General features: G+C 35.1%; 2 protein-coding genes across 4 annotated transcripts; one reads left to right on the top strand and one right to left on the bottom strand.

Moving 5' to 3' along the window:
- Positions 1-335: 335 nt before the first annotated feature.
- LOC115974511 lies at positions 336-9,358 on the top strand. The gene is made up of 2 exons (XM_031094911.1): positions 336-639; positions 5,867-9,358. The coding sequence occupies exon 2, from the start codon at positions 5,977-5,979 to the stop codon at positions 9,016-9,018; it is 3,042 nt and encodes a 1,013-aa protein (XP_030950771.1). The 5' UTR covers positions 336-639; positions 5,867-5,976; the 3' UTR covers positions 9,019-9,358.
- Positions 9,359-10,952: 1,594 nt separating this feature from the next.
- On the bottom strand, positions 10,953-22,398 carry LOC115974510 (DEAD-box ATP-dependent RNA helicase 28-like). 3 transcript variants are annotated; one of them, XM_031094909.1, is made up of 20 exons: positions 21,069-22,398; positions 20,798-20,977; positions 20,631-20,699; positions 20,392-20,498; positions 19,235-19,313; positions 18,521-18,694; positions 18,260-18,408; positions 17,972-18,067; positions 17,303-17,405; positions 17,048-17,110; positions 15,654-15,715; positions 15,449-15,545; positions 14,697-14,815; positions 14,578-14,620; positions 14,237-14,338; positions 13,302-13,396; positions 13,214-13,229; positions 13,013-13,096; positions 12,063-12,337; positions 10,953-11,356 (listed from the first exon to the last, which is right to left on the bottom strand). In XM_031094909.1, exons 1-20 carry the CDS (start codon positions 21,414-21,416, stop codon positions 11,341-11,343), a joined length of 2,277 nt encoding a protein of 758 aa, XP_030950769.1. In that variant the 5' UTR covers positions 21,417-22,398; the 3' UTR covers positions 10,953-11,340. The 3 variants fall into 3 exon arrangements, with proteins under 3 accessions (XP_030950769.1, XP_030950768.1, XP_030950770.1); XM_031094908.1 differs by lacking the exon at positions 13,214-13,229 and having other exon boundaries at positions 13,286-13,396; positions 21,069-22,397; XM_031094910.1 differs by lacking the exon at positions 13,214-13,229 and having other exon boundaries at positions 13,286-13,384; positions 21,069-22,396.
- Between the last annotated feature and the right edge of the window lie 2,211 nt (positions 22,399-24,609).

Below are 24,609 nucleotides of genomic sequence, written 5' to 3'. Positions count from 1 at the left end.
TGTTTTAAAGTCCAACTCAAAAAAAAAAAAAAAAACTCATATAGTCTCTTCTATGAAATAAAATTAATTTTAAAAAAATAAAATTAATTAAAGTACTAATCCATATTTTTTTAATTTATTTGTTTACATTCCCTAGAAACTAACAATATTGACCGGTTCACCGGTCACGCCGGTCCACACCGAGTCGACTCGCTCGAGTCAGCGTATTCTTGTTGTCACGTGTATTTAACCAATAGCGAACTATAACCGATCAGAAAATTGAAATATAAAATAAATAAATATAAATACAAAATAATACGAGTAAACCTTAAAATAAAAAATAAAATAAAATAAAAAATCGAAATTTTGTCGAAGAAGAAAGTTAGAAACGTTGCTCTTTTCTCGCTTGTTCAAAAAAACAGCTTAACAGAGAGAGAGAGGACAAAAGCGAGGGTTTTATGAAGAGAGAGAAACTGAGAGGGAATTAGAAATCGAAGTTCTAGAGAGAGAAACCACAAATCACCGATTGAAGAGAGAGAGAGAGAGAAAGTCTTTTTAGTCTTAGAGAGAGAAAGAGAGAGAGAGAGAGAGAGAGAGAGAGTTGAGCTTGGTTTCGCAGGCTGAGTCAGAGCTAGGGTTTCGAATTCAATTGACAAAAAGGTAAAGAATTTTTCATACTACGCTTGTAATTATTGCGTTTTTTAAAAAAAAAATATTTTTTGGTTTTCGAATTTGTTGTGATTAATTTGTTACCAATTTTAGGATTAGCGTTATTAATCACCAATCTCAAAGAGCATTAATTAATTGATTTTTTTTTTTACATAATAAATTTTTTTAATTATCTAATTTATTTTACATTCGAGCAAAGCTATGAAGCCAGGGTTTTCTTCGAGCTCTCGTTTCTGCTATTTTTGAATTCTAGGGTTTGGTACTTTCTGCTTATGGTAATTGTTGCTTTAATTTCTTGGTTTTGTATTATCTAGTACTGTATATAAAATGAAATTCCTTTTGGTTTAGATTTAGTGAGTCTAAGTTTTATTAATCTTGCTATTTGAGTATAGGTTTTTTTGGGGGTTTTGATTTGGCCTCTTTGGCCTTTTCAGGATTGAATTACTGTTTATTTGGCGCTTGAGTTTCGATTTTTTATTTATTTTTTGACATTGTCAACTGGTAATTAGAGTTCTGTTGATGGATTTAGCTTTTGGTATTTTATCACTTCATTGATTGTTTTCCATAATCATCAATGTTATATACATGGGGGCATTTCCTATCTTTTTAGTTTTTGGGGTTGGATGGGCGGGCACTTCGCAATTTTATTTACATGAGCCTTGATTTACACTCATAGTTTTTGTCTTCTATTATTGTTTTAGGAGTTTTGTTAGATTAGTAAGTTGAATGTAATACTCAAAATCCAAATTGCTCAAACTTATTGAACTTGTTTGCTATAAGAAAAGAAAAAACTGATTGCCCTTAGTTTTAGCTGAATTGATTAATTTTATGACACTGGGTATTTGGTCTATCTTCCTAGTAAGGAGACTTATACTATATACTTGTGCCTGCCATGTTCACAACTCTATACTTGTTGACACACAACAGAAATTTTTTGTCTTCGCCAATAATTGACAGATGAAAGTGAGAAAGTAATTTTCATGTTATGTTCTTCACATGGTTGTTTTTGTTACTTATAGAGTGACACAGGACAGCTTTAAGGAATCTGTCTATTTTTGCGTTTTTAGACTTGGGATTTGAAAGATTAGTGGGTCAAGGGCTTAGGATTATGTGAGGTTGTGATTGGAGTTTATGGTTTGGATATGGCTTGAAAATTGGATTTGAAGGGCTGAAACAAGGAAATGGACTGCAGGAATTCTGGGTAGGGTAAAATTTGGTATTTTAGGAAAGGTCTTGATTTGGGCCTGCAAAATAGGTGAGAAGAAGCTGACGTTGAATCTGACCTTAGGCTGTGAACAGTAACAAGAACAGCACCCTAGGAAGAAAAAGGAGAATGGGAAACACTCCAGGAATACAAGCCTTCCATAAAACAAAACACTCACATTTTCAATTGATCAACTTTGAATTACTTAAGTATAAAGGCACACATGTATAGACCTTTAGTTCTGCCAAGACCCTTGTTGCTCAGTGGCATTGCCCAGTTCTCCCATTAAAGAGAACTTGGGGTTGAATCCCCTCTCCCTCACTTGTAAGGAGGGGGGAAGACCTCTAGTTCTTAAGCTCAACTAGTGGGACTATATCTCCTACTTTATTTGGTAAATATACTTCTAATTGAATTGGAACTGAAGTCCACACATAAAAGCTCATAAACTCTGTAAGACTCCAAATGGTACTTCTCTTTCGAAATCTCGTCGAAGCCGCATTCCCCCATGCTCGGCGCCAATGAGTTTTGTATTTGAGAGAAAAAAGAAGACTATGCACCTAATAAACCCAAGGTCTAAACATGCACGTCATAAGCTCATATTTCTTGGTTTAGCCTTAGTCTTAGGCTTCTGACGACATGCAGGTCTAAACATGCTATAGACAAAGCATCATAGAATGTTAAGCTTCCACACTGAAAGATTATCTGTTTTTCACATATATTCTCTGCTACTTTCTATTGCCAATTTGTCAATGTAATTCTCCTGGTTTTGGCCTTTTTGACAGAAATATTTAGTTGGAAAAAGTTGCAGAACACTTGTTTTATTCATTTGTTCCTATCATTGATTCATGGCCCAGTAAATCATTGTCCTTTGAAATTCCTTCTTTTTTTTTTTTCCTTGGGTCATATTTTCTTTTTGTATAAGTATCGAACAAAGAGAAGGTGGAAGCTAAGTACTGGGGAAGACACAATTAGCTGAGCTAAACAACCACCACCACCCCCCCCCCCCAAAAAAAAGAAAAAAAGCAAAGAATAAATATAAATAGTATCAACAATCATCTTCCCACATTGTTAAAAAAAAAAAAAAAAAAAAAAAAAAAATAGCCTAAAGAAGTCTCCTGTATAGACATACATGGCCATCATGCTCGTTAAGATCTAAAGAGCTCCATATTCTTCAATTCCCCTGTATTTAGTTCTTGCAATACTTCCACGAAGACAGTGGATAACTGATCTTTACATTGACATCTCTTAGTTATAACGCACTAAGCAAGCCCAATTCTTGCTCAGACAACTTAGAGAAGATTTTAAATCTGGGATTTGTAATATTGCCTTGTCCAAAGCGGCAATGCATTAAGTGAGAACAGTTTTGTGATGTTTGGGGGGAAGAAGGGTATTATGGAGACGAGAAACCTTTCATTAGTTAAATTTAACTAGTGTCGACAACCACAAGTTCTTTTATAAGCTATGACTGCTTTAAGGAGGATAGTTAATAATAATATTCACTCTACAGGTCATGTTCTTGGTATAAAAAAATAAACAAGTTTACTTTTTTGCCGTTATTTTCAAACCCTTTTGTGGGTCTGATGGTAGAATGTTTCGCAATTCGTGGCTTTTTTTTGGTCTCCTCGAGTTTTTGTGTTGTACTCACAGTACCTCAGGGACTCGGGGAGATTTTTCTTTTAATAAATTTTATTTACTTCTAAGAAAAGGTTCTGGATTGCCTATTCAAGGTTTTTTTTTTGGTGGGTTTAATTTTCTCCCATATATAGTGTATAGTCTCTCTCTTCTTTTTTTTTTTTTAAGTAATAAAAATTTTATTGAAAAAAAAAACTACTTCATGCAGAAAGAGCAAAAGTAGCCAAAAGAATTACAAAGAATACAAAGATTATTTACAAAAAGTTAGAGATTCAATAAACATAGGAATGAAATCTCTATTCATGAAACCCCAAGCATAGGACCGGTCAAACAATGTGCCAACAAAGAGGCTAGGAGGTGGTCCCCCGTACTCACCATATCCTCAAATGTACGGCTATTTCACTTCCACCAATTAATCCATATTAAACATAACGGAACCAAATTCCAAACATCCAACAAATTATTTTTTTTCATCTAGTTCCTCCAACAAAACAAAAGATCCTTCACACTCTCTGGTAAAACCCAGGAGATTCCAAAAGATCTAAATACGAAACTCCACAACTGATGAGCCCTCCTACAATGAAGCAAAAGGGTGATCCACTGCCTCCCCACTACTCCGGCACATGCAACACCAATCCACTATAGTATAGCCTCTCCTCCTAAAATTCTCTCATATAGTGTAGTCTTGTAATGTATTCTTTTACTAATTAGGTTCTGGCGGCTATTGTGTTCAATGTGCTACTTGCTGGTTCAGCAGATTTATTGTGCCACTATTGGTAGTTTTTGTCCTGTACAAGTTTTGCTCAGATTAGATGGAGAAAATAATCTAGTTTGTAGTTTATCTGAAAGGCAATATAGTGAATTTTTTTGGCTTAATTGAGAAATCATACATGCTTATTTTTATTGTACTTTTCACTTGTCATTGAATCTTCCCTCTTCGCCACCCCCCCCCCCTTTTTTCCCAAAAATTGACTCCGTATTTTCAATTCTCGTTCAAAAAGGCCTTCGTTCCAGTCCTAAACTATGTTACCTTAGTGCCTTAACAGCATTTTGGATATTTTTGTTCATAAGTTACAATTGTAACTGGGCTTACAAATTTAGGTTGTTGAACTCTCTTGGTTTGATATTTTCAAACCTCATTTGTAGTTTTGTGAACAAATATTACCCAGTTCTTCTCATCAACTATGTTTTTTCTTTACATATTTAGTGTTTCCTTTTTGAATTTAAATGTTGCTCCATATGGCTTGTAGTTGCCAAAGTAATTTGATCATTGATTGTTGGACCATAGATACCTCTTCTCTTTGAATTTGTTGAAAGCTTTTAGTTTAGTTAATTAGCAAGTTTTCTGATTATTAAGCATGAGACAGGAAACTTTCTTGGATTTCCAAATTTGTCAGAAGGGGATGAATAAATAGGAAAGCCACAACTGTATCTGATAGATGGATATGGGTCGACAAATAAGTGTGCTTCTTTCACGTGGTCACATGACCTTTTGAACCTTCTAATTTAGTTTGGTGGCTGAGAACCTTCCCTTCGAATTCTAAACCCTCCCCAGAATATTTGTTTTGTGATGTATTCCATTCTGATGCTTCCAGTTAATGCCAGTTATGCACATCAATGGACTTGCAAACACACATGTTCCTAGTTGTGCATAGTTATTTTATTGTGCATGTTTCATCCTCTCATGATATGTACAATTGTTATTTCTTTATATTCTGTGTCTGGTTTATTGCTACAATACTTCATCTTGATTTATGGTCTTTATTGCTTTTGGCCTTTTGCCAGTCCAATTATGTTTTGGTTTTGACATTACTAAAAATGTACATTGTTCTGTGGAGAATGAGACCTTATTTGAACTTACAGTACTAGTTCTTCGCTTATGTTCTTGCAAATTCTCTTGCTCTCTCCATCTGGAGGACCAAAGAATTAAGGAATTAGAGTTGAATTCTCTTCTTGTCAACATATGAAATGATTCTATTTTTCAAAATCTGCAAATCATTTTGGGTGAGTCAATTTTTCATCGAGGATAACAATGTACTGAGAAATCAATATTGTCTGATATGGTTAGTTCTGGTTGGTTGGTCCTCACTTTTGGGCTAGATTGGCTCGGTACTTGTAATTTAGTGCATTCTATTCTTGGTTTCCAATTAATGTACACATGGTGGTCATGCAGTTAAGTCAAAATTGAACAAAATTGAAATCTTTGCGGGCTTTTTTGTTGTTGTTGTTGTTGACAACATGAAATTGGAAACATAATTGTGTACTAACAAAACTTGCTTGGCCCAACTTCGTACAAATTCCATTTTAAATTTCTCATCCTCCATCAACCCCCTGGTAGCCAATGATCCCTAAATACTCATTTTTTGATGTCATGTTCTGCAGGTTTTTGTAAACATTATCCTGAAATTCTGTAGCATTTTCCAATGGGAGGAAAAGTACCAGCATGTCACATGAACTTCTTTGATGCCTGGAAACTTTGTATTTGAAGCAGTATGACGCTTGAGGATTTTTTTACCTTGACCGAGATGAAAGATGGGCTCACAGCCCCATCTCGAGTTGAGGAGCTGCTCAATGTAATGCAGAAGGACAAAGATTTTGTTTTGAAAAATGTTGGTGATGCAACCAGGCAGTGGGCTGCAGTTGCAAGCACTATTGCTGCCACAGAGAATAAAGATTGTCTTGATCTTTTTATACAATTAGATGGACTTTGGTTTATTGATAGATGGTTGAAGGATGCTGAAAATTTTGGTAATGAAACAAGTGAGAGTTTTGCAGAAGAGTCAATCACTGCTCTGCTACGAGCACTTGAAAAGTTGCAAATAGACAATGAGAGATCAATATCTTCAGGGATTTGGATTACCGTCAAAAATCTTCTTGGCCACAATAGCTCTAAGGTTCAGGAAGGAGCAAGAATGTTGTTTGATAGGTGGAAGCAGGGTAAGGATTGTGATGCAATTCACCAGGATGTTCAGGATGGGAATAGAAGGCTTGCTGGAGAGGAAGGTGGGCAATCTGCTTCTGAAAATCCTAATTCAGAAAGTGCTAAGGAAGAAAATGATGTGTTAGAACCTGCCAGAGATGAAATCTTGCCCTTGAGAAGATCAGATGATCTTCAGCCAGAAAGGACTGAAGATGTACAGATTCCAAATCATAATGATCAGCCTGGCTCCCACATAACAGCTGACCATGAGGACACCAAAGATGGACCTTCAAACCCTTTGGCCTCTACTTTTTCAAACTCTTTGCGAGATAACCCTTCTATCAAAGAAGAATCCCCCGTATGTGCTGCAGATGGAGCAACTTCTACTGAGACTGGTAGTGTTGCAGTTACAAAGCAAGGCAGTGATGAGATCATTTCCGATGTTCTCAAGTTGAATGAATCAATTAAAATTGAGAAGCAAGTGCATGAAGCTGACAATTCTTCGGGCAAGTTGGATATGGCCGAGATTTCTTCTGCATCTGATGCATTGGAATCTGGAGCTGCTTGTACTGGTGATGATGCTGTAAATGCGCAGAAGATTGTGAGGGAGCCTGCTTTACAGAATAGTGTCGATGCTAATGAGAGGGATGTCTGCGGGAAAACCACCACTCTTGATGATGTGAGGGTACCTGCATCTGATTTTAAGACCAGGTTAGATGATATGAGACCTCTAAATCGTTGCAGTGGAAATGAGTTCAAGACTACTGGTCAAGATGGTGATTGTTGTACTAATGCTTTGCTAGACTTGTCCACCAATGGGAGTATATTGGGAAAGCCTGAGAAATTAGACTCTACTTTGTCCAGGATGGAAGACATTGGAGAAGCTGATGAAGATAAGGGGCATAGCAGTGATGAGGGTGATGATTTGACAAACGCTTCTGATTTTTCTAAGCCAGCAAGGGATACTAAAACCCCTGTTGTGATTGACAAGAGAAGGTCTGATAGTGAACTTGAGTATGGCATAGTTGATGCAATAGAAGTCGCTCGGCAAGTTGCTCAAGAAGTAGAAAGAGAAGTGGTGGATTATAGGGAACCATTCTGCAGCTCCTCTTCTGAGAAAATCTTTAAAGGTGGAATCAGGCAGCCAGGTAGCCCAGATTCTATAAATGGAAAGCAGGACCTACCTGCCAAGGTGCCACAAGAGGAGGCAACTGGAAAAAGTCACTCTACTGAGACAAATCCTGATGGGGAGGGAGGCTCAATTAATTCAGATAATCTGGACAATGAACCAGAAAATTCCACACATGATATGGAGTCATCTCTGGTGACTGAGGCAGCTCAAGAACTAGAGGTTAACACAGAGAAAGGCCCTTGTGATTTTGATCTGAATCAAGAAGTCTGCTCTGATGAAATGGATTCTCCAATGAACCCCTCTGCACCCTCTGCTTCAAGGCCATCAGCAGCTCAAGAATTGCCTATGGTGCCTTTGCAGTTTGGAGGGACTCTTGGATGGAAAGGATGTGCTGCTACTAGTGCTTTCCGCCCAGCATCTCCTCGTAGAATTCCTGATGGTGATAAGACTCCTGTTACAGGAACCCATGATAGTTCAAAGCAGAGGCTGGATTTCCTTGACTTTGATTTGAATGTAGCCGAGGGTGGAGATGAGTTGGGAAAACAAATTCCCCCATCATCTGGCCTTCCTTCTGGGGAATCTTCAGTTGAAGTCAGCCCAATGAGATCTGGGAGGCTGAAGTTGGATTTGAACTGTCTTGGTGATGATGGTGATGCTCCAACACTGGATTCAAAGATGGGAGAACAGCTCTTTAACAGCCGGAATAGCCATCGTAGCCCATCTCCTGCCTCCTCATCGTCATCAATGCAGCCTTCTTTGAGGAACATTGATTTGAATGACAGACCTTATATCCAAAATGATGCTTCAGATCACGGGAATATTAAGTCTTCCCAATTGGTAAATGCATATGGAGGACCTAAACCAGATGCTCCTGTTATTTCTATCATGGGCACCAGAGTGGAAGTCAATAGAAAAGATTTTCTTTCTCAATCATTGTCCTTGCCAAATGGCAAGAATATGGAGCCTACAGTTGATGCTAGCATGACAAGAGCAGGGGGTGGTTTGGGGCTGGCTCCCACAATGTCCTATACTCATTCTTCTGTTTTTGGTTACAATGGACTGACAACAGGGACTGCCATGTCTTTCTCTTCAGCCATGTATCCTTCTGGCTCAATGCAATATATGGTGGATTCTAGAGGGAGCCCTGTTGTTTTGGGGTCTGCACCAGCTGTTCCACCTTCCTACTCTCAGCCACCGTTCATGGTGAGCATTGGTGGTGTACAATCAGGTCTAAATAATCCCGGTCCATCCCGTCCAAATTTTGATCTAAATTCAGGATTCATGATGGAGGGAGGGCATAGAGACTCAGGGAATTTGAGGCAGCTTTTCCTTCCTGGTCAAGGCAGGTCTGTGGAGGAGCATACGAGGACGAACTTACAACCCTCTTCAAGCTCTGGGGTTGGAGGGAAAAGGAAGGAACCTGATAGTGGATGGGAATCCTATCCGTTTAACTACAAACATCAGCAACCTCCATGGAAATAGTCAATGTTTTATTTATCTACGGTTCCTCCTCTCTTTGGATCAGTTCATAAATCCAACCAAGTGAATTGATGCTTACGTTACCTAAAATTATCCAGAATGGTAGGTCAGCCCATTGGCTTTAGTGGGAGGGGAATTATTAACTGAATAAAGCTGAGGGCATTGTGGATGTAATGTGATTCTTGTGATTAATTGCTGAAGGGAAAAAAATTAGGTTTATTGTTTTAATTTTGATTTACTTTGAATCTCCTTTTCTGGGTTTCAATGGCCATTGCAATCATAGAAAGCTTGGTACATGTAGCTGTAATTTCTCTTCCTTATATATCACAGAAATTTATAGGAACTGGTCTCGTCTTTGTTTTATGGTGCTTATATTAAAGGTCACAGTGAGTTCGTGTGACATTTCATGATAAACACACACGGAAAGTAGTTGCTCAAACTTAGCCTCATTTTATTTTATATGTATGATATATATCATTTTAGGCCCTGTCATGAACTCTGACCTTGATGAGCTCGAGGCTCAGTTTGGTAAGTCTGAACTGTGGGCGAGAACTGGTTTAGTGGTCTTTAATCTCTTGATGGAGCTTAAGAAGCGAAAAGAATCAAACCATTTTGTGGGTACCTTTGTGGTCTTGAATCACTTAAGAGAGTGCTCGTGTGTAATATAACTTGTTAGTTGTCATTTTCTCTCTTAAAAGCTACCGTGTATGCCAATCTCTTTATTGGTGACACTTGTCATTCTCTCTCTTAAAAGTTATCTTGTATGCTAACCTTTTTTTATTGGTGACACTAATTCCATCCCGCATGTGTATAGCATTGTAACCAAAGAAGCATTGAACAAGGATTAAAAATTTAGTATTGTTCATTAAATTTTATTTTGATTTTGATTTTTTTTGAATGAACCAACTTTGAGCTCATTGTCAAATTATATTACATGTTTAAATTTTTTTTTTGGTTGAAATAACTCGAGCTTATTCGCAAGTTACTTGATTAACTCTTTTTTTTTTTTTCTCATATATGGTAAACATAACGATAAATTTTTTTTTTACCCCTTCATAAATCTATTAACTTATATTAGAATTGAAATTATATTACTAAAGTTAATTAGATGGAATGATTTTTGTCCATTAGCTTACAAAAATTAGATTCACCACTCTTATATGGTTAAAAACTATCTATAATCTTACTATAAAATAGACTATTTATGATATCAATAAATTACAATCAATTTATAATTTGATATCTTAATAACTTACATTTTAAACTTATATAATTCAATTTCAAGTCTATAAACATATTTTTAACATTTATACATATAAATATATAATATTATAAATTAATTAATTGGGTCTCATACTCATGGATTATAAGCTTCTCATAAATACATTATTATGTTTGAACTTAATTGACTTTTTAATAGTCATCCTAAACTTAACATTGAGCCTTTTTTTTTTTTGGGATATATCAATAGTTAGGATTGTGGGGATTAGAACCCTAGATTGTCTCGGTTGGAAACCAATTTGTTATACGCTGGCAAATGAAAAGCATCACATGAATATAAACAACTTAATAATCCATGATTGATGATTAATATAGAGATGGATCAGATATTTGGCTTGGATTCTCGGTTGGAAACCAATTTGAGTAGTTGGGATTGGATTTTAGAACCCTAGCTTGTCTCGATTGGAAACCAATTTGAGTAATAAGGCTCTTGGGAACTTTAGTTCAACTTATTTGTTAAATAGACCAAATACAAACCAAACTCAGGCTGCTGTGAACAACTCAATTCATTTAAAGCCCAACATGTGGACCATTGGATTAGGACAAAGCCCTTTTTTTCCATTTTAGCATGAACAGAGATGCCCAACCAGTTCTCTAACTGGACAAGCACAAACAGTAATTAACGCTTGTGCAGATCAAAACTCGAAGTTCGAAAATAAAACACGAGTTTCTGATATGGATGAAATTAATAAACTCTTGGAAGTTTGGAACGCAACCTTCTTTCTTTAATGCTTAACTAATGGAACAACAACACCACATCGAAATAATTTATCACAAAAATGAAGGGGAGCCAACTGGATCAGCTAGTTGCTATAGTAGCAATGTCTTCCTAAAGCAGCAGGACCCCTTTCCTATCCTCAACCCCAAAAATGCAATGATATTTGACACAAACTACTTTTTGAATCTGCTAACTCTTCCATAAAATGGGTTACAAAGACAAATATATCACTGTCCACCAAATGCACAATTCCCGTTGACAGCTTGTTCTCTCACATAAAGTTAGATGTCGAAGGAAAACTTAGACGCCAGCTTCACTTCATAGTTCTACTTGCGCTTATACCTGGAAAAAAATAGTTGGAACAAAAGTAAGTATTTTCTTCCAAGAATGATCTCACATTGAGTATTTGCGCAAAGACAAAATGAGAGAGAAAACCTGCAACCCTTTATATCATGCTTTGATACCAAATTTGATACAGGACAAACTAGAACAATACAACAGGAAAATAGAAGACTGAGAATCTAGATGTCAACACCTAGGCCTGCTTGGGGTTAGCATCAAGCATGATAAAATCACTAGGAAACCTAGGGTTGACTAGAGCCAGCACCAGACCACGGAGATAATTTCAATAGAAAATTAATTCATCAAAATAATCCCCCTTTGATAGGAGCACAATACTTTCCTTATATAAGAGTACTAAACCATAATTCTAACTAGTGTAGAAAACCCTAATTACCTTATAAAAAAATAGCCTTACTTCTAGAAATTAAAAGCCTAAAAAGTAATAACCTAATAAACTACTGGACCTAAAATAAAAATATAATTGACCAATAGAAGTACAAATTGACTTGCAAAATAAAATAAAACAAAATTAAAATAATTTTCTCTTTGAGCCTCCCATATCATTGTTCTTAGCATAAAATATTTGCAAATCATACATACAAACATGAAATACATAGGCCACAAACACACACACATATACATACATACATAAGATCAAAATCAACCGCGGAAGTACTGTGCAATGGGATTGTAAGCTAATTCATACCTTGACTTGCTCTTAAATGAATGTTTGGACTTTTTCTTGCCTGGAGCAGAATTTCTTTTCTGCTTTTTCTCACTCATGTCACTTTGAAATAGCTCCTGCATCTCTCTTGTCCTTGATTGTTGTCTTTGGTTAGGATGTTCAGATTTCTTGTTGTTCTTCTTCACAATCTTGCCAGTATCTAGTGCCTTCTTCACAGCCTTCACCGCTTTTGCCCGTCGGTAACCCAGTTCAACAAGTGACAATCCAGTCTTTTCATTCTTGTTTTTATCATTACCCTGCAGTGCTTACTTATTAAACAGTGTGTGCCACCTTATCACAAACTTGACAAAAAACACCTCAACTTAACAAGCTAAAAATATATATAAAAAGAGAGAGAGAGAGAGAGAGAGAGAGAGAGAGAGAGAGAAAGAAAAGGAAAAAGTTGCGGGGTACAAATCCATCAATTGAACGAGCAATGAAGGCAATAGTGTGCACACAGAGATGGGAATTCCCTTAGACCATCATAAGCTCAGGTGTTGACTTCATAAAGATCAACAAGCAGAAGATATGTAGAAGAAAAAAGACAATAAAGTCTGCCAAAGTAGCATATAGATGATGTTCACATATAACATTTAAGAATAATACAATCATATCTTAAATTTAATGTCATGCCTAATAAACTCTGCAGGTAGCAAGGATGAAACCAAAATTTGAACTATAATAGCAATCAAAATCAATCTAGCATAATCTTCTTTGTTGTTCAGGTACTATAACCAATTGCCTCGACAAAACATTCTTAGATTATTAAGATTACAAATAGATTGAGCCCTCCAAATGTCCCAGAAAGCTTCAGATTCTTATTAGTTAATACAGATACTCCATGTCACTAAACGCTGCTATAAGCTAAGGTTATGAGAATAATTCAATATAGATGGAAAAAAAAATTTACACAAGAGTAAAGGAGAACATACTTCTAATTTTTTCATTTGATTTTCATCCTCCAACATTTCTCTAGCTGCTTCCAATTTTCGACGCTTCTTCCGTGGCAAATTTTTCTACTCAACATATACCAGTTAAGAACGTTAGTCATGTTGTACATCAACTAAAAGTTTTCATCTAATTTTTTTTTTTTTTTTTGATAGGTAAAAGAGAGAGGTAAAAGGATAAATAATCTCATGCTCTCGCTTCCTTTTTTCTAAAATTATTAAATTAACAAATAATCTCAAATTCAAGATAATAAGCACCTCATGCTCTCGCTTCCTTTTTTCTTTCATTTTGAGGTCTTCAGCTTCTTGTGCACTGATTACCGCTTTTCCAGAATTCGTTTCTTTTTCCACAGATGCCTGCCAATAAGACTACAGAGTCAGGTTTTAATCAGTTAAAACTCCAATCCAAGATAAAGTGTTCAGATTAAGAAAAGAACAAAGTCATTTAGAAGAGAGGATTCCACTTGGAGATAAGATGGTACATTGGGAAAGGAAAAGATAAATAGAGAGGGAAGGAGGGGGGCAAGTAGTAGAGAGAGAGAGACTAGAAAAATTGGATACTTAAGAGATAAAGAAACTAGCTCAGCTTCTGCCTACTCCTTGACATGGAAAGAAGGAAAAGTCCTCTCACATTGGAGGTCCTTTAAAATAAAGGATTATCTAAATTCATTAAAGAAAAGAGGTAATACTCTGTCTAACAAGCAAAGACTGAATGGCACTATGAATATTAAGTGGGTAAAACAACAAAAAGCTCTTTGTATATGTGGGTGGGAAAAATAACTTCATCATATGTATTTGCGAGAAGCTTTTCTGGGGTCCCAAATTTTTTTTTAATCATATAGCAATAATCAAGTTTTTTTATAAGAACAATTTTATTTTAAAAAAAAAAAGAAAAAAAAAAAAAGAGACTGCATCATGACAACAGACACAAAGAAGCCTAAAGAATTACAACAAAAAGGAAGAGACAATGAATGAAACAATGGAATTAATATGCGCAAAATCCCATGCACGAGATATCAGATGAAATTGAGAATGACCTAGATGGTTCCAAATTGGCAATGAGAAAGCCATTGTCAATAATCTAAAAAGATGTCCCACCCATTTATGCACCAACTTATGTATAAGTACAGATAAACAATTTCCTTTCGGGGAAAATTGAGAAGCTAAGAATAATAGAATATATATGTATGTATGCAAATTTGAAATAACCTTTGATGCCTTCGCAACAAGCCTTTTCTCCTTTTCGGTAACAAACCAGGTTTTCTTGGGCCGTGAATATATTTCCTCCCTATGTGCAATCAAATTTTCTGCCTGCATGCACCATAGAAGTGCACCAATTAATGTTAAGCTTGAACAGAAATCATCTTAAGAATAATTAATGATTAGTAAAGCATGTAAAATATATATATGATCGCTGCTTTGGAAATGACAATACAGACTTTCCAAACAACGACTTCGTCAAAATAATAGAAAATGTCATTAAAAGTAGTACAACTGAACTGCATACTCATGACATCAAACAAAAGCATCACATATGCAAAATCACATACCCTTGATACTTCCATTTCAGCTTTTCTTAGGGTTCTCTCTTCCCTGTGTGTAATTGAAGTCAATTATTGCAATGCAATGAACAATAAGATGAAAATTTTTATAATGAAAATACTAAGACCTCTCTTCTTCAAGAATCTCAGCCACTTGATCTTCCATCTGCTCAATTATCTCAGACCACTTGGTTATTGATTGCTCTGCAACAGTTCGACTTCTCAGCTTGGAACCAGCTTTCTTAGCCTACCAAATTGAAATCATCACTAAGGTAAATCTTATTGAGGATTTGTCAGAAGCATCAATTTCTTATTGCCTTCTTATTTCCTCAATTGTTGTTGTATGGGAGAAGCATCAATGTAATTCTCAAAAAGGGACATCTGTTTTAGAATAATTATGTAATTGATATAAAAGAAACTATAAAGCGCAAAACTTCTAATGTGGATTTTCAGATTGGAGTTTTATATACAAAGTTTGTAGATTATCAAATAGTTGAGCCAAAATAAGATTAAAAGCGAGGTCAATTTAAAAATTAAGAAATTTGAAGCTGGAGTATTAACAAGGAGCAAGATTTATAATAAAGAAAATTATTTATAAAATTAAAAACAAAACAAGACAGTTTGTGGTAAGATTTCGTATGAAGTAAAATTAGAGATTAATATGAATTGAAGATAGTATCAAAAGAATGATGAAGAGAAAAAGAACAATAAAAAATGAAAGAGAATTTTCTAATAAATTTACTGGAAATAACAAGTCCATCTCATTGTTAGCATTGTAAATACTAAAGTATTGTCCTACTCAAATCTAAAGAACGAATGAAACAAATTTCAAAAGATTATAAGAACCCCAATATGATATGAGGAAGAAAATGATGCTCACAATGTCTTTCAAAAGGGATCGGTCATTATCTGTAACAAATGTAACAGCATATCCTTCCCTACCAGCTCTTGCTGTACGACCAACACGATGAATATAGCTGCACAAAGGACCCAAAAAAAAAAAGATTTCATCAGGATGCAGAAAGTGAGCCTCATGCCATCACGTGCATATCACCATCTGGCAACATTGAGAAAGTTTAATCTACCTTTTATATTCCCGAGGACATTCATAATTTATAACTGTTTGAACACCTATGATATCAAGTCCCTACAAAAGACGATCAGAATATATATAGTCAAATAACAAAACAGTTTAATAATATCCAGCTTTTTTGTACCACTGGAATCCTCTATTTATGCCTAAAAAACACATGAGCAAAGAAAAAGAAAAGAAGAAATGCAAAGGACTTAGAAATTCATCCATTAACTTAAGAACAAAGTTTAGTGACAACCCAGTTTGGAGTAAAGGTGGCAACGTTATAAAGTGGCACCAGTTTAACAGTCAAATTGACAAACACGCGGTTAATGCTAAAGGTCCCCATCTGTTAACTCAAATTTCTCTCTATGTCAGTTCCTCCCCCAAAACCTGTCATCATCACATCAACCCAATCAGTTTTTACCTTAGTCACCAGGTAGTTTATACCTGGTGAGAGCCAATTTAGGCTGGCAAGGCATGCTGAAGAGATCAATTGCATTCTTTACAAGCTTAAATTATTTGAGAGCTAGTGCACGTATCCAAGTAAGTCGCCCCAAAAGCACTCAGTTGTTACCATATGATCTCAGAGTGTAAGGCATTAGAAACTCAATGAAAGCTTTCAATGGCATTGAGATAATTGCTTTCATACTGGAATTTTAATGGGATGCAAGAGTGGAGAGATTGAGATGGGCTTGTCAAAGCACCTGCTGAGGTAAGAAACCCCATTATTATCACATTTTCCACAACGTTCTTTTCTTGAATTAAAGGGGCACTTCTTTTCTTCACATAAGTTTATCATATTTTGTAGATTAATATCGAATAGGAACTGAGAAGCTGATTTCCTGAAGATTTCTCTAGACAATTATCCCCACTTAGGCTACCAGATCAAAACCCAGCTTCATCATCTTCATCACTATCCATGGATAGCCCCAAGTACTCATCCCTTTTATTCAACATTCCAAGCAGGGGTGACCGGCAAAGAGAGCATAGGTGGAGGTTATGGAGGAGAGAGAGAAGGGGTCATGGGTACTGGAGTTTGGAGAGAGAGAGAGAGAGAGATTTGAGTTAATGGGTGGGAACTTTTAATGTTAAACTTAACTATTAAACTGGTCATGTGCATCTCACATGACCAGGAAATGTTTCACTTAATAATGCTGCCACTTAGCAGTTGGAGGAATGTCCTCCAAACTGAGTTGTAGCTCAACTTTTTCCTTAACTCAACACACTCACCACCCCCCCCCCCCCCCCCCCCCAACCAAAAACCCCAAAAAAAGGCTGAGCAGATGAGGGAGGGGAGATAGGTTACGACAGTTGAATATAGAGGCATGATTTAAGTAGAAAATCATGGAAGCATGAGAGCGCTTAGAGAGAAGAAGATAAAAAAGTTTGAGAATTTGTTCTCACACGAGCAGCTACATCAGTTGCAATCAAAAAGTCGACTTGCTGCTTTCTGAAAAGTTCCAAAGCCTACAAAAACAACAATAAGTAAAATTCACAAAACCGAAAAGATCAAAAGCTCATAAAAGCAAGCAAGGAAAAGCATTCTCCAATGGACTTCAAAATTTTAGTACCAAAAGAAAATAGGATGGTTATCTTCACTAAAGAGTAATGTAATTAATTTAGATAAAAACAAAATGGCAATTTATAGAAGCTACCCACATCAAGGCGCTGGATTTGGGTAAGATTTCCATGAAGCTCAGTAGCTTTAAGGCCAGCTAATCCAAATAGAATCTTCAACCTATGTGCAGCCTGTTTTGTTCCGCTGCAAATACCAATAGAAAATCATTAACAACTCAAGAAAAATCCATTGATCCAAAACACTTAACATTTCACGTTGACGTAATTGATAAGCCTCTGGTACTTTCCTTTTTTCTTTTTTGAAGCTTAGGAGCACTGGTATGATAGATTGTATGTACTCAAGACAAGACTTTTAATTGACTGTAATTAGGAAACAGGATTCATGACATCCCACCCTCCAGACTGTCACATGGAAAAAGGTTTTACTAGAAATGTGAAATCCCTAGAAAATCCAAATGATGTTAAGTTTTGGTAGACCACAAATTTAGAACAGGATCCTTCTTTTTCTTTTTCTATTTTTCACCCTCCCATATTTTAAAATAGGGTCACATTTCTGCATAATATCAACATCTCCCCCACAATAAAAATATTTTCATTTTCAAAACAATATTTTAGTAAATATCAGGATGCTGCTTTATATGCATTTATGCCAACATCAAGATTGCCGACTAAGATATATTATAAACAACCACCAAAGTCACCATTCATACAAGACAATGAATGTTAACTGCACATAGCAGTAGTAAGAACCTGAAGATGATAACTTTGGAAGTAAAAGTCTTTGAGCACAATGCAAGAAGAACTGCTTCCTGATTTACTTCACGCATCCGGCGTATCCTAACCACCCTACATGACAAAAATAGTCCTTTATGAATTAGAAGGAAATGTAGGATAAGGCTGCCATAAAAACAACAGATGATGATTAATACAACATCTTCTGTTCAACATAGGCCTCTGCTTGAGATTCATCTTAACTAAAAAAGTATAACATATAATTAGATTCATCTTAAGTGGAGCAAGAATTTATTAAAGAATTACTCCTGAGTCAAAGTTTGTGGCAGTGTTTTGGATGGGTCCGCTGAGAGGCGTGAGGGTTTGGTCAGAGAAAGCTTGATAAGCTCGTCAACTTCCTCGGTCATTGTAGCTGAAAAAAGCATGGTCTGCCTTCTTTTTGGACATAGACGGACCTGTTAATGAATTATAAATGAGAACTTATGTTAAACAAATCAGAACATACAAAAAAGTAAAACAGTTTATTCTATATTTGAACCTTTTGAGTTAAAAAGGATAAAAAGATACCAGCTCACGAATTTCAGCACTAAATCCAAGCTCCAGAAGGCGATCAGCCTCATCAAGGATTAGTACCGCAAGATCTTCCAAATCCACAGACATAGAATTGCGTAAATGATCTATCATGCGTCCTGGAGTGGCCACAACAATATCAGGCATTGATCTCAAGGCTGCCTCTTGCACCTAAATAGAAGGACATCACTTCAATATTCCTGGTGGAAACAGATAAGCTACCAAGTACAATACATCCCCCCTTTTTATTATCAGTTAATAAAGTTCTAAATGGTGACATACATTGGGATTTTAACCACATCCTTGTATTTATGTTTAAGATTGAGATTTGCCTTTTAGATAAAGATGCAAACTAGCTAAGTTGACTAATTTTAAGTATAACTGGAACAGTAAACAGAGATAGTCTTTTTAGTCCTGGAAGTTATTTGTAGCATACCACTATTTCATGAAGTTCAAAAACAAAACAATAATCTTAAAACCCATATTCTTCTTTATTAATTTCAAAAAGGCCTGAATTTCAATTTATTGAAATCTACATATAAATATCCTTAGACTAATTTTTCATTTGTTGAATAGATTTAATTTCAAATGAGTTGAACAAAATAACAAAAGACAAAAAGAAAAAAGGGATTTACTGAAAGCACTGTGGGTGCAGAGACACCTCATACCAGGTGTTCATAAACAAACCATTAATGAGATTCATGATCAAACCTTTGTCGAAAGCCCACCAACAACAAGGCAACATCTGATGTCAGTAAATTGAGCAAGTTTCTCTATCATACTGTGAACCCTGCACGATGACATCAAAATTTGATTGATTATAAATTAAAGATCAGAATCAAACCAGGTAAGCAAAAAGGTCAATTTTCTTCTCTTTTTTTCACTCTCTTGGACAAACCAGATAAGATCATATTTTCCAGAGAAAATTTTCCCTCAGGCTTGTATGAGACTGACCCATGGGCCTTGTAATGGAAAATGTTATCTAACGTGGACTTGAGATGTAAAGTGGTGTCTCAGAATTCATAATTCAAACTTTGTTTCATAATCATAACTTCAAAGGTAAAAAACACAACATGAAAATGCATACAAAAACATAGAAAAATGCTACCATTGGGCATCTCTAAACGTCCATTTCTGTTACTCCTCATGCCTACTGTTACAATTTTTTTTTTTTTTTTTTTTAACTTGCACAAACATTAGCTAGGTCTTGAACTCGGAACCTCATCATCCACCTTACTCTTACAAGCAAAGAAAGGGCCATTTGAACTAGAGCTCTCTGGCATCTACTATTACAATTATTAAAATTAAACTTGACATGATATAATTCATCCCAATTCTAAACCCATTAACCCTTTAGCTTCCAAATCACAAGTTCACAGGCTAATGTAAACCACTGTTTCAGGTTTATTAATTAAAATTACATCATTAGCGCGTACAAGAATTTAAGATTAAAAATTGCCTCTCATTTTTAGGAAAAGAAAAAAAAAACTTGGTCCCAATAGTAACCAAATGGATGATTTGGAGACACAATCTGAAGCTGCCACAGCCAAACTGAACTTCATACACCATTTTTGCACATAACTACAAGAAACAAGTCACCAAGAACGAGCAAAAAAAAAAAAATTTATACCAAGATTTCCTAGCATGACAACCAAGTACACAAAACACCATACTCAGCAAACTTCACTTTCAAAACCTTATGCTATTATGCATACTTAAAAAGCAAAGCATAAAATTGGAACATCTATATAATGGATTATTCATACTTAAAAGCATGACCAAAATGGAAGCAACAAGACTACAATTTCTCTTATAAAATAGCTTGCTATATGAAAAATGAATAACAAGTAGGACAAAATAACACTTACTGTACTGCCAACTCTCTGGTTGGGGTAAGAATAAGAACCCTTATCGCTGGCACACGTTTTGGACGGAACAGTAATCTCTCCAAAGTAGGCAGCGCAAAGGCAGCTGTCTGCATAATGGAACAATTGCAAAACCATAACTTCAATTGAGCTATATACTAACATCAAATTTCACTCGACGAGTTTGTATTTGTATTGAAATTCCATCCTATGCAAATCATGGCATTGAAAGAACAATTTACCTTCCCGGAACCAGTAACGGCACTCCCACATATATCACTCCCATTCATTGCTAGCGGTATAACCGCCGACTACAATCATCAAAACCGTAAAATTCAGCAAAACTAAATGGCATATATACAAGCGCATATGAATAAATAAGAAATGGAATAGCTGATTAAAGAGAAACCTGAATTGGTGTGGGCTTACTGTACCCCAAGGCCTCGCAAGCACGAAGCAAAGGCCGCGATAAATTGAGCTCAATGAATGAATTGGCACTGAACGAAGCTCCGTCAGAAGGCACATAGAACGATTTGACGTCGACGGCATCACCGGTTTCTTCATCTTCATCTTCAATCCTATCCTCTTCCTAAATGCACAAACACAGAGAAAGAGAGTCAAGTTTATATAACATATTTATCAAATTTAGGGATTATAAGAGAGAAAAGATTGGTACTAACTTCTTGTTTGTCGGAGTCAGATTCCGAGCCATCGTCGTTGGGGACGATAGGAACGGTGCGATTTTGGAGTGCTTTGGTGATTTTGAAATCGATGGAGGTTGTGCTTTTACGGGCGTGTTCTTCAGCTACTGATTCGTAGTAGGGAGCAAAGTCCCATGGAGATTCTGTTTTTTTATTCAAGGGCTGCTCTTCTTCGTCTTCGTCTTCGTCTTCGTCTTCATCTTCGTCTTCTGCTTCTTCTGCTTCTGCTTCTGCTTCTGCTTCTTCGTCTTGTTCTTCTTCGTTTTCGGGTTGAAAATCATCGTGTTCTTCGTCGCTAGAGGTTTCGAAAACGAAAGCTGGAGCCATGGGAGATGGCTGGAGAGTGCAGAAACGAGGCAACGACTGAGGGTTTAGAGTTTGGGGTTAAAGGCCGATAGGGTTTATAGTTAGGAAAAATTGCACAAATCTACCCTGAGGTTTGCCTATTACCAATCAAGTCCAGAACATTTAAAAACTGATCATCTTAATCCCTAACCCCATATGCCTGTAACGCCGTTAAATATTTCACTCACTCTCATCCCTCACCCCGAGTCTCTCTCTTTCCTTTCTTTGAAATTCTGAATCAGATTAGAAGGAAAAAAAAGTTGAAGAACACAACCTACAACCTTTCTGTCTTCCCTTTCTTTGAAATTCTGAATCAGATTAGAAGGAAAAAAAATTGAACACAACCTACAACCTTTCTTAGTAAACAAATGGGAAAAATAAAGCTTGAATGGAATCCACCCACCACTGTCAACCTACCATCAGCAAAACTTACTCACCCATCAGCAAAACAATGGCATCGGCATATGCAAAACCCACAAACCCAAAACCATCGACCATCAACAAAAGCCGCAAACCCATCAACAAAACAACCTCATTAGCATCATCAAAACCCATAAACCCATTAATGTGTGACCATCTGCCACCAACCACCCCACGATAAACCCAGAACCAACGATCTAAACCAAAACCCACAAAACTAAAACCCACAAACCTCCAAAGCCAACCCACAACAAAACCCAAATCCTTTACCACCGATCCTAACCAAAATCCACTAACCACTACGAAACCCACCACCACGACGCCATCGTAAAGATGAAGAGAGAGAAGAGAAATCTGTGAACCCAGGTCACAGCACTGTTGCAAAGACGAAGAGAGAAGTGAAATAAGCAAACCCACTACCTAGGGGCCACCGCAAAGTCGTAGAGAGAATAGAAATTAGAGAGAGGGAGAGAGAGAGGAGGGGTCTGACAGAGAGAAACTAAAAATTACGTAACGATTTGTAACACCGTTTGGTTTATGGACTGAAATGGTTGATTTTTAAATGTTATAGACTTGATTGGTAATAGTCTAAACCTCAGGATAGGTTTATGAAATTTACCTTTATAGTTATTACCCGTTAGCCCGCATGAAATGAGCGGGTTAGGGTTGTAATTCGCCCAGAACTGTTTTTTTTTTTTTTTCTAACCTTTTTTCTTTTCTTTTCTTTTTGTTCTTTTTTTTTTTTCTAACCTTTTTTCTTTTCTTTTCTTTTCTTTTCTTTTTTTCTTTTTTTTAGAATTACGTTGTGTTTGTTTCATCTGAAAAAATTTTTGGAAATTATTTTACATCCTTATGTGTGTTTGGTACCTACAGAAAATACAGTCAAACGAAAATTCAAATACACGTTAACTGTAAAATCATATCATATCATATCATATATATATATATATATATAATATATAATATAATAAAAGTTGAGCTTAAATGTCATGGTTATGCCAAGTGGCAGTATCAAATTGAAGAAATTTTGTTAGATTTTTAGATTTTAAAAAGAAAAAATGGATATCATTTTTTTTTCTTATCTTCTTCTTCTAAAATTTATAAATTGATAAAAATCTTAATTTAATTACAAACCAAATTCTTTTCTTCATCTATTTCTTCTTAATTTGATTACAATCCAAAATCTTCATCTTTATCTAATCCATTTTTTTTTCATTTAAATTACTACACCTATTGCTACACGTTTAAAAAAAAAAAAAAGTTATATTTAATTGAAAAGTTGAATCCAAGAGAAATTGAGTTAAACTAAGACTCTAAGTCTACTAAATGGATATAATTTTTTTCCTTATCTTCTTCTCCTATAATTTCTAAGTTGATAAAATCTTAATTTAACTACAATCCAAATTCTTTTCTTTATCTCTATTTCTTTTAATTTGATTACAATCCAAAATCTTCATCTTCATCTTCATCTTCATCTAATCCTTTTTTTTCATTTAAATTACTACACCTATTGCTACACACACATATATATATATATATATATATATATATAAATAAATAACTAAAACAACAACATGATATTTAATTGAGTTAACGTGATTATTTTTTACACCTCCACAAATTAAGTTTGAATCCAAGAGAAATTGAATTAAACTAAAACTCTACTAAATCTACTCTACTCTACTATTTAAGAATTAATTATTAGTATTATTTGTATTTGTTAAACATTGGCATAGAAGAACGGAAGCCCCAGTGGATGATGTATTTACTTTTGGGATCTTTAGTCACACGCATCTACAAAATTGGAGGTGTTTTTGTAAATGATTTGAAGCTTGATTTTTGGCTGTCATTAGAGAGTATGTCATCATCTCATGCTAATGTATATTAGATTCTTTTAGATTTGCAGTACTTCCACAGTAAGCAGTATCCAGTTTGCTATCTCTTGACATCAATAATGATGAATATCTTTTAATTTATGGAATTTTTATTTTGGTAAAAAAAATTTCACTAAATCTGTTTGTGATGGAACTCATCTACCATTGAAATTAGGAGATTTATGTGAGAAGATATACCTTCATTTTTTTATTTTTTAGTATCTATTTAATAATTTCTTAAATTATATGATTTTTTAAAAAAAAAAAATAGATAATGCAATTCAGCTTGATTATTGATATAATTTTTGATTTGGTGTTCTTAATTGACTAGGCAAATTATTTCCTCACTTATGGCAACATTAAAAAGGCTATGACTGGTAATTTATAGGTAAACATTTACATTGCAATCTAAATACTTACATTTTTGTAATTTATGGAATTTGTTTTTGGTCATTTATACAAGAAATTTATATATGCTTAGCACTTCTGCTACTATGCATGAATGTTAGCAAGTATAATGGAAATATTTTCAAGTGCTATATATATAATTACAATTTTACTACTAAAAGCTTTTAGAAATTTAAAAACTTATCATAATTTTTTAAAATATTTTTATAATATATTTTTTGCAAAAAAAAAAAAAGAGTTACATAATATACATTTTCCATGTAACTTAATTTTTAAAAATATTTTTACTATATTTTTATTAGATTTGATTATATTATCAAAATATATATTTTTTTAAATTTATATATAATTTTTTTTATTAAGCGGTGCATAAAAGTTGAGCTTAGATACCGTGGTTGTACAAAGTGGTTTCATTATATTGCATAAATTTTTTAGATTTTTAGATTTAAATATATATATATATATATAATTTT

This window comes from Quercus lobata, chromosome 2 (genome assembly GCF_001633185.2).
Source record: "Quercus lobata isolate SW786 chromosome 2, ValleyOak3.0 Primary Assembly, whole genome shotgun sequence".
Lineage (NCBI taxonomy): Eukaryota > Viridiplantae > Streptophyta > Magnoliopsida > Fagales > Fagaceae > Quercus > Quercus lobata.
The sequence above is the reverse complement of the archived record's forward strand: the minus strand, read 5'-3'. Positions and strand labels throughout refer to the sequence as shown.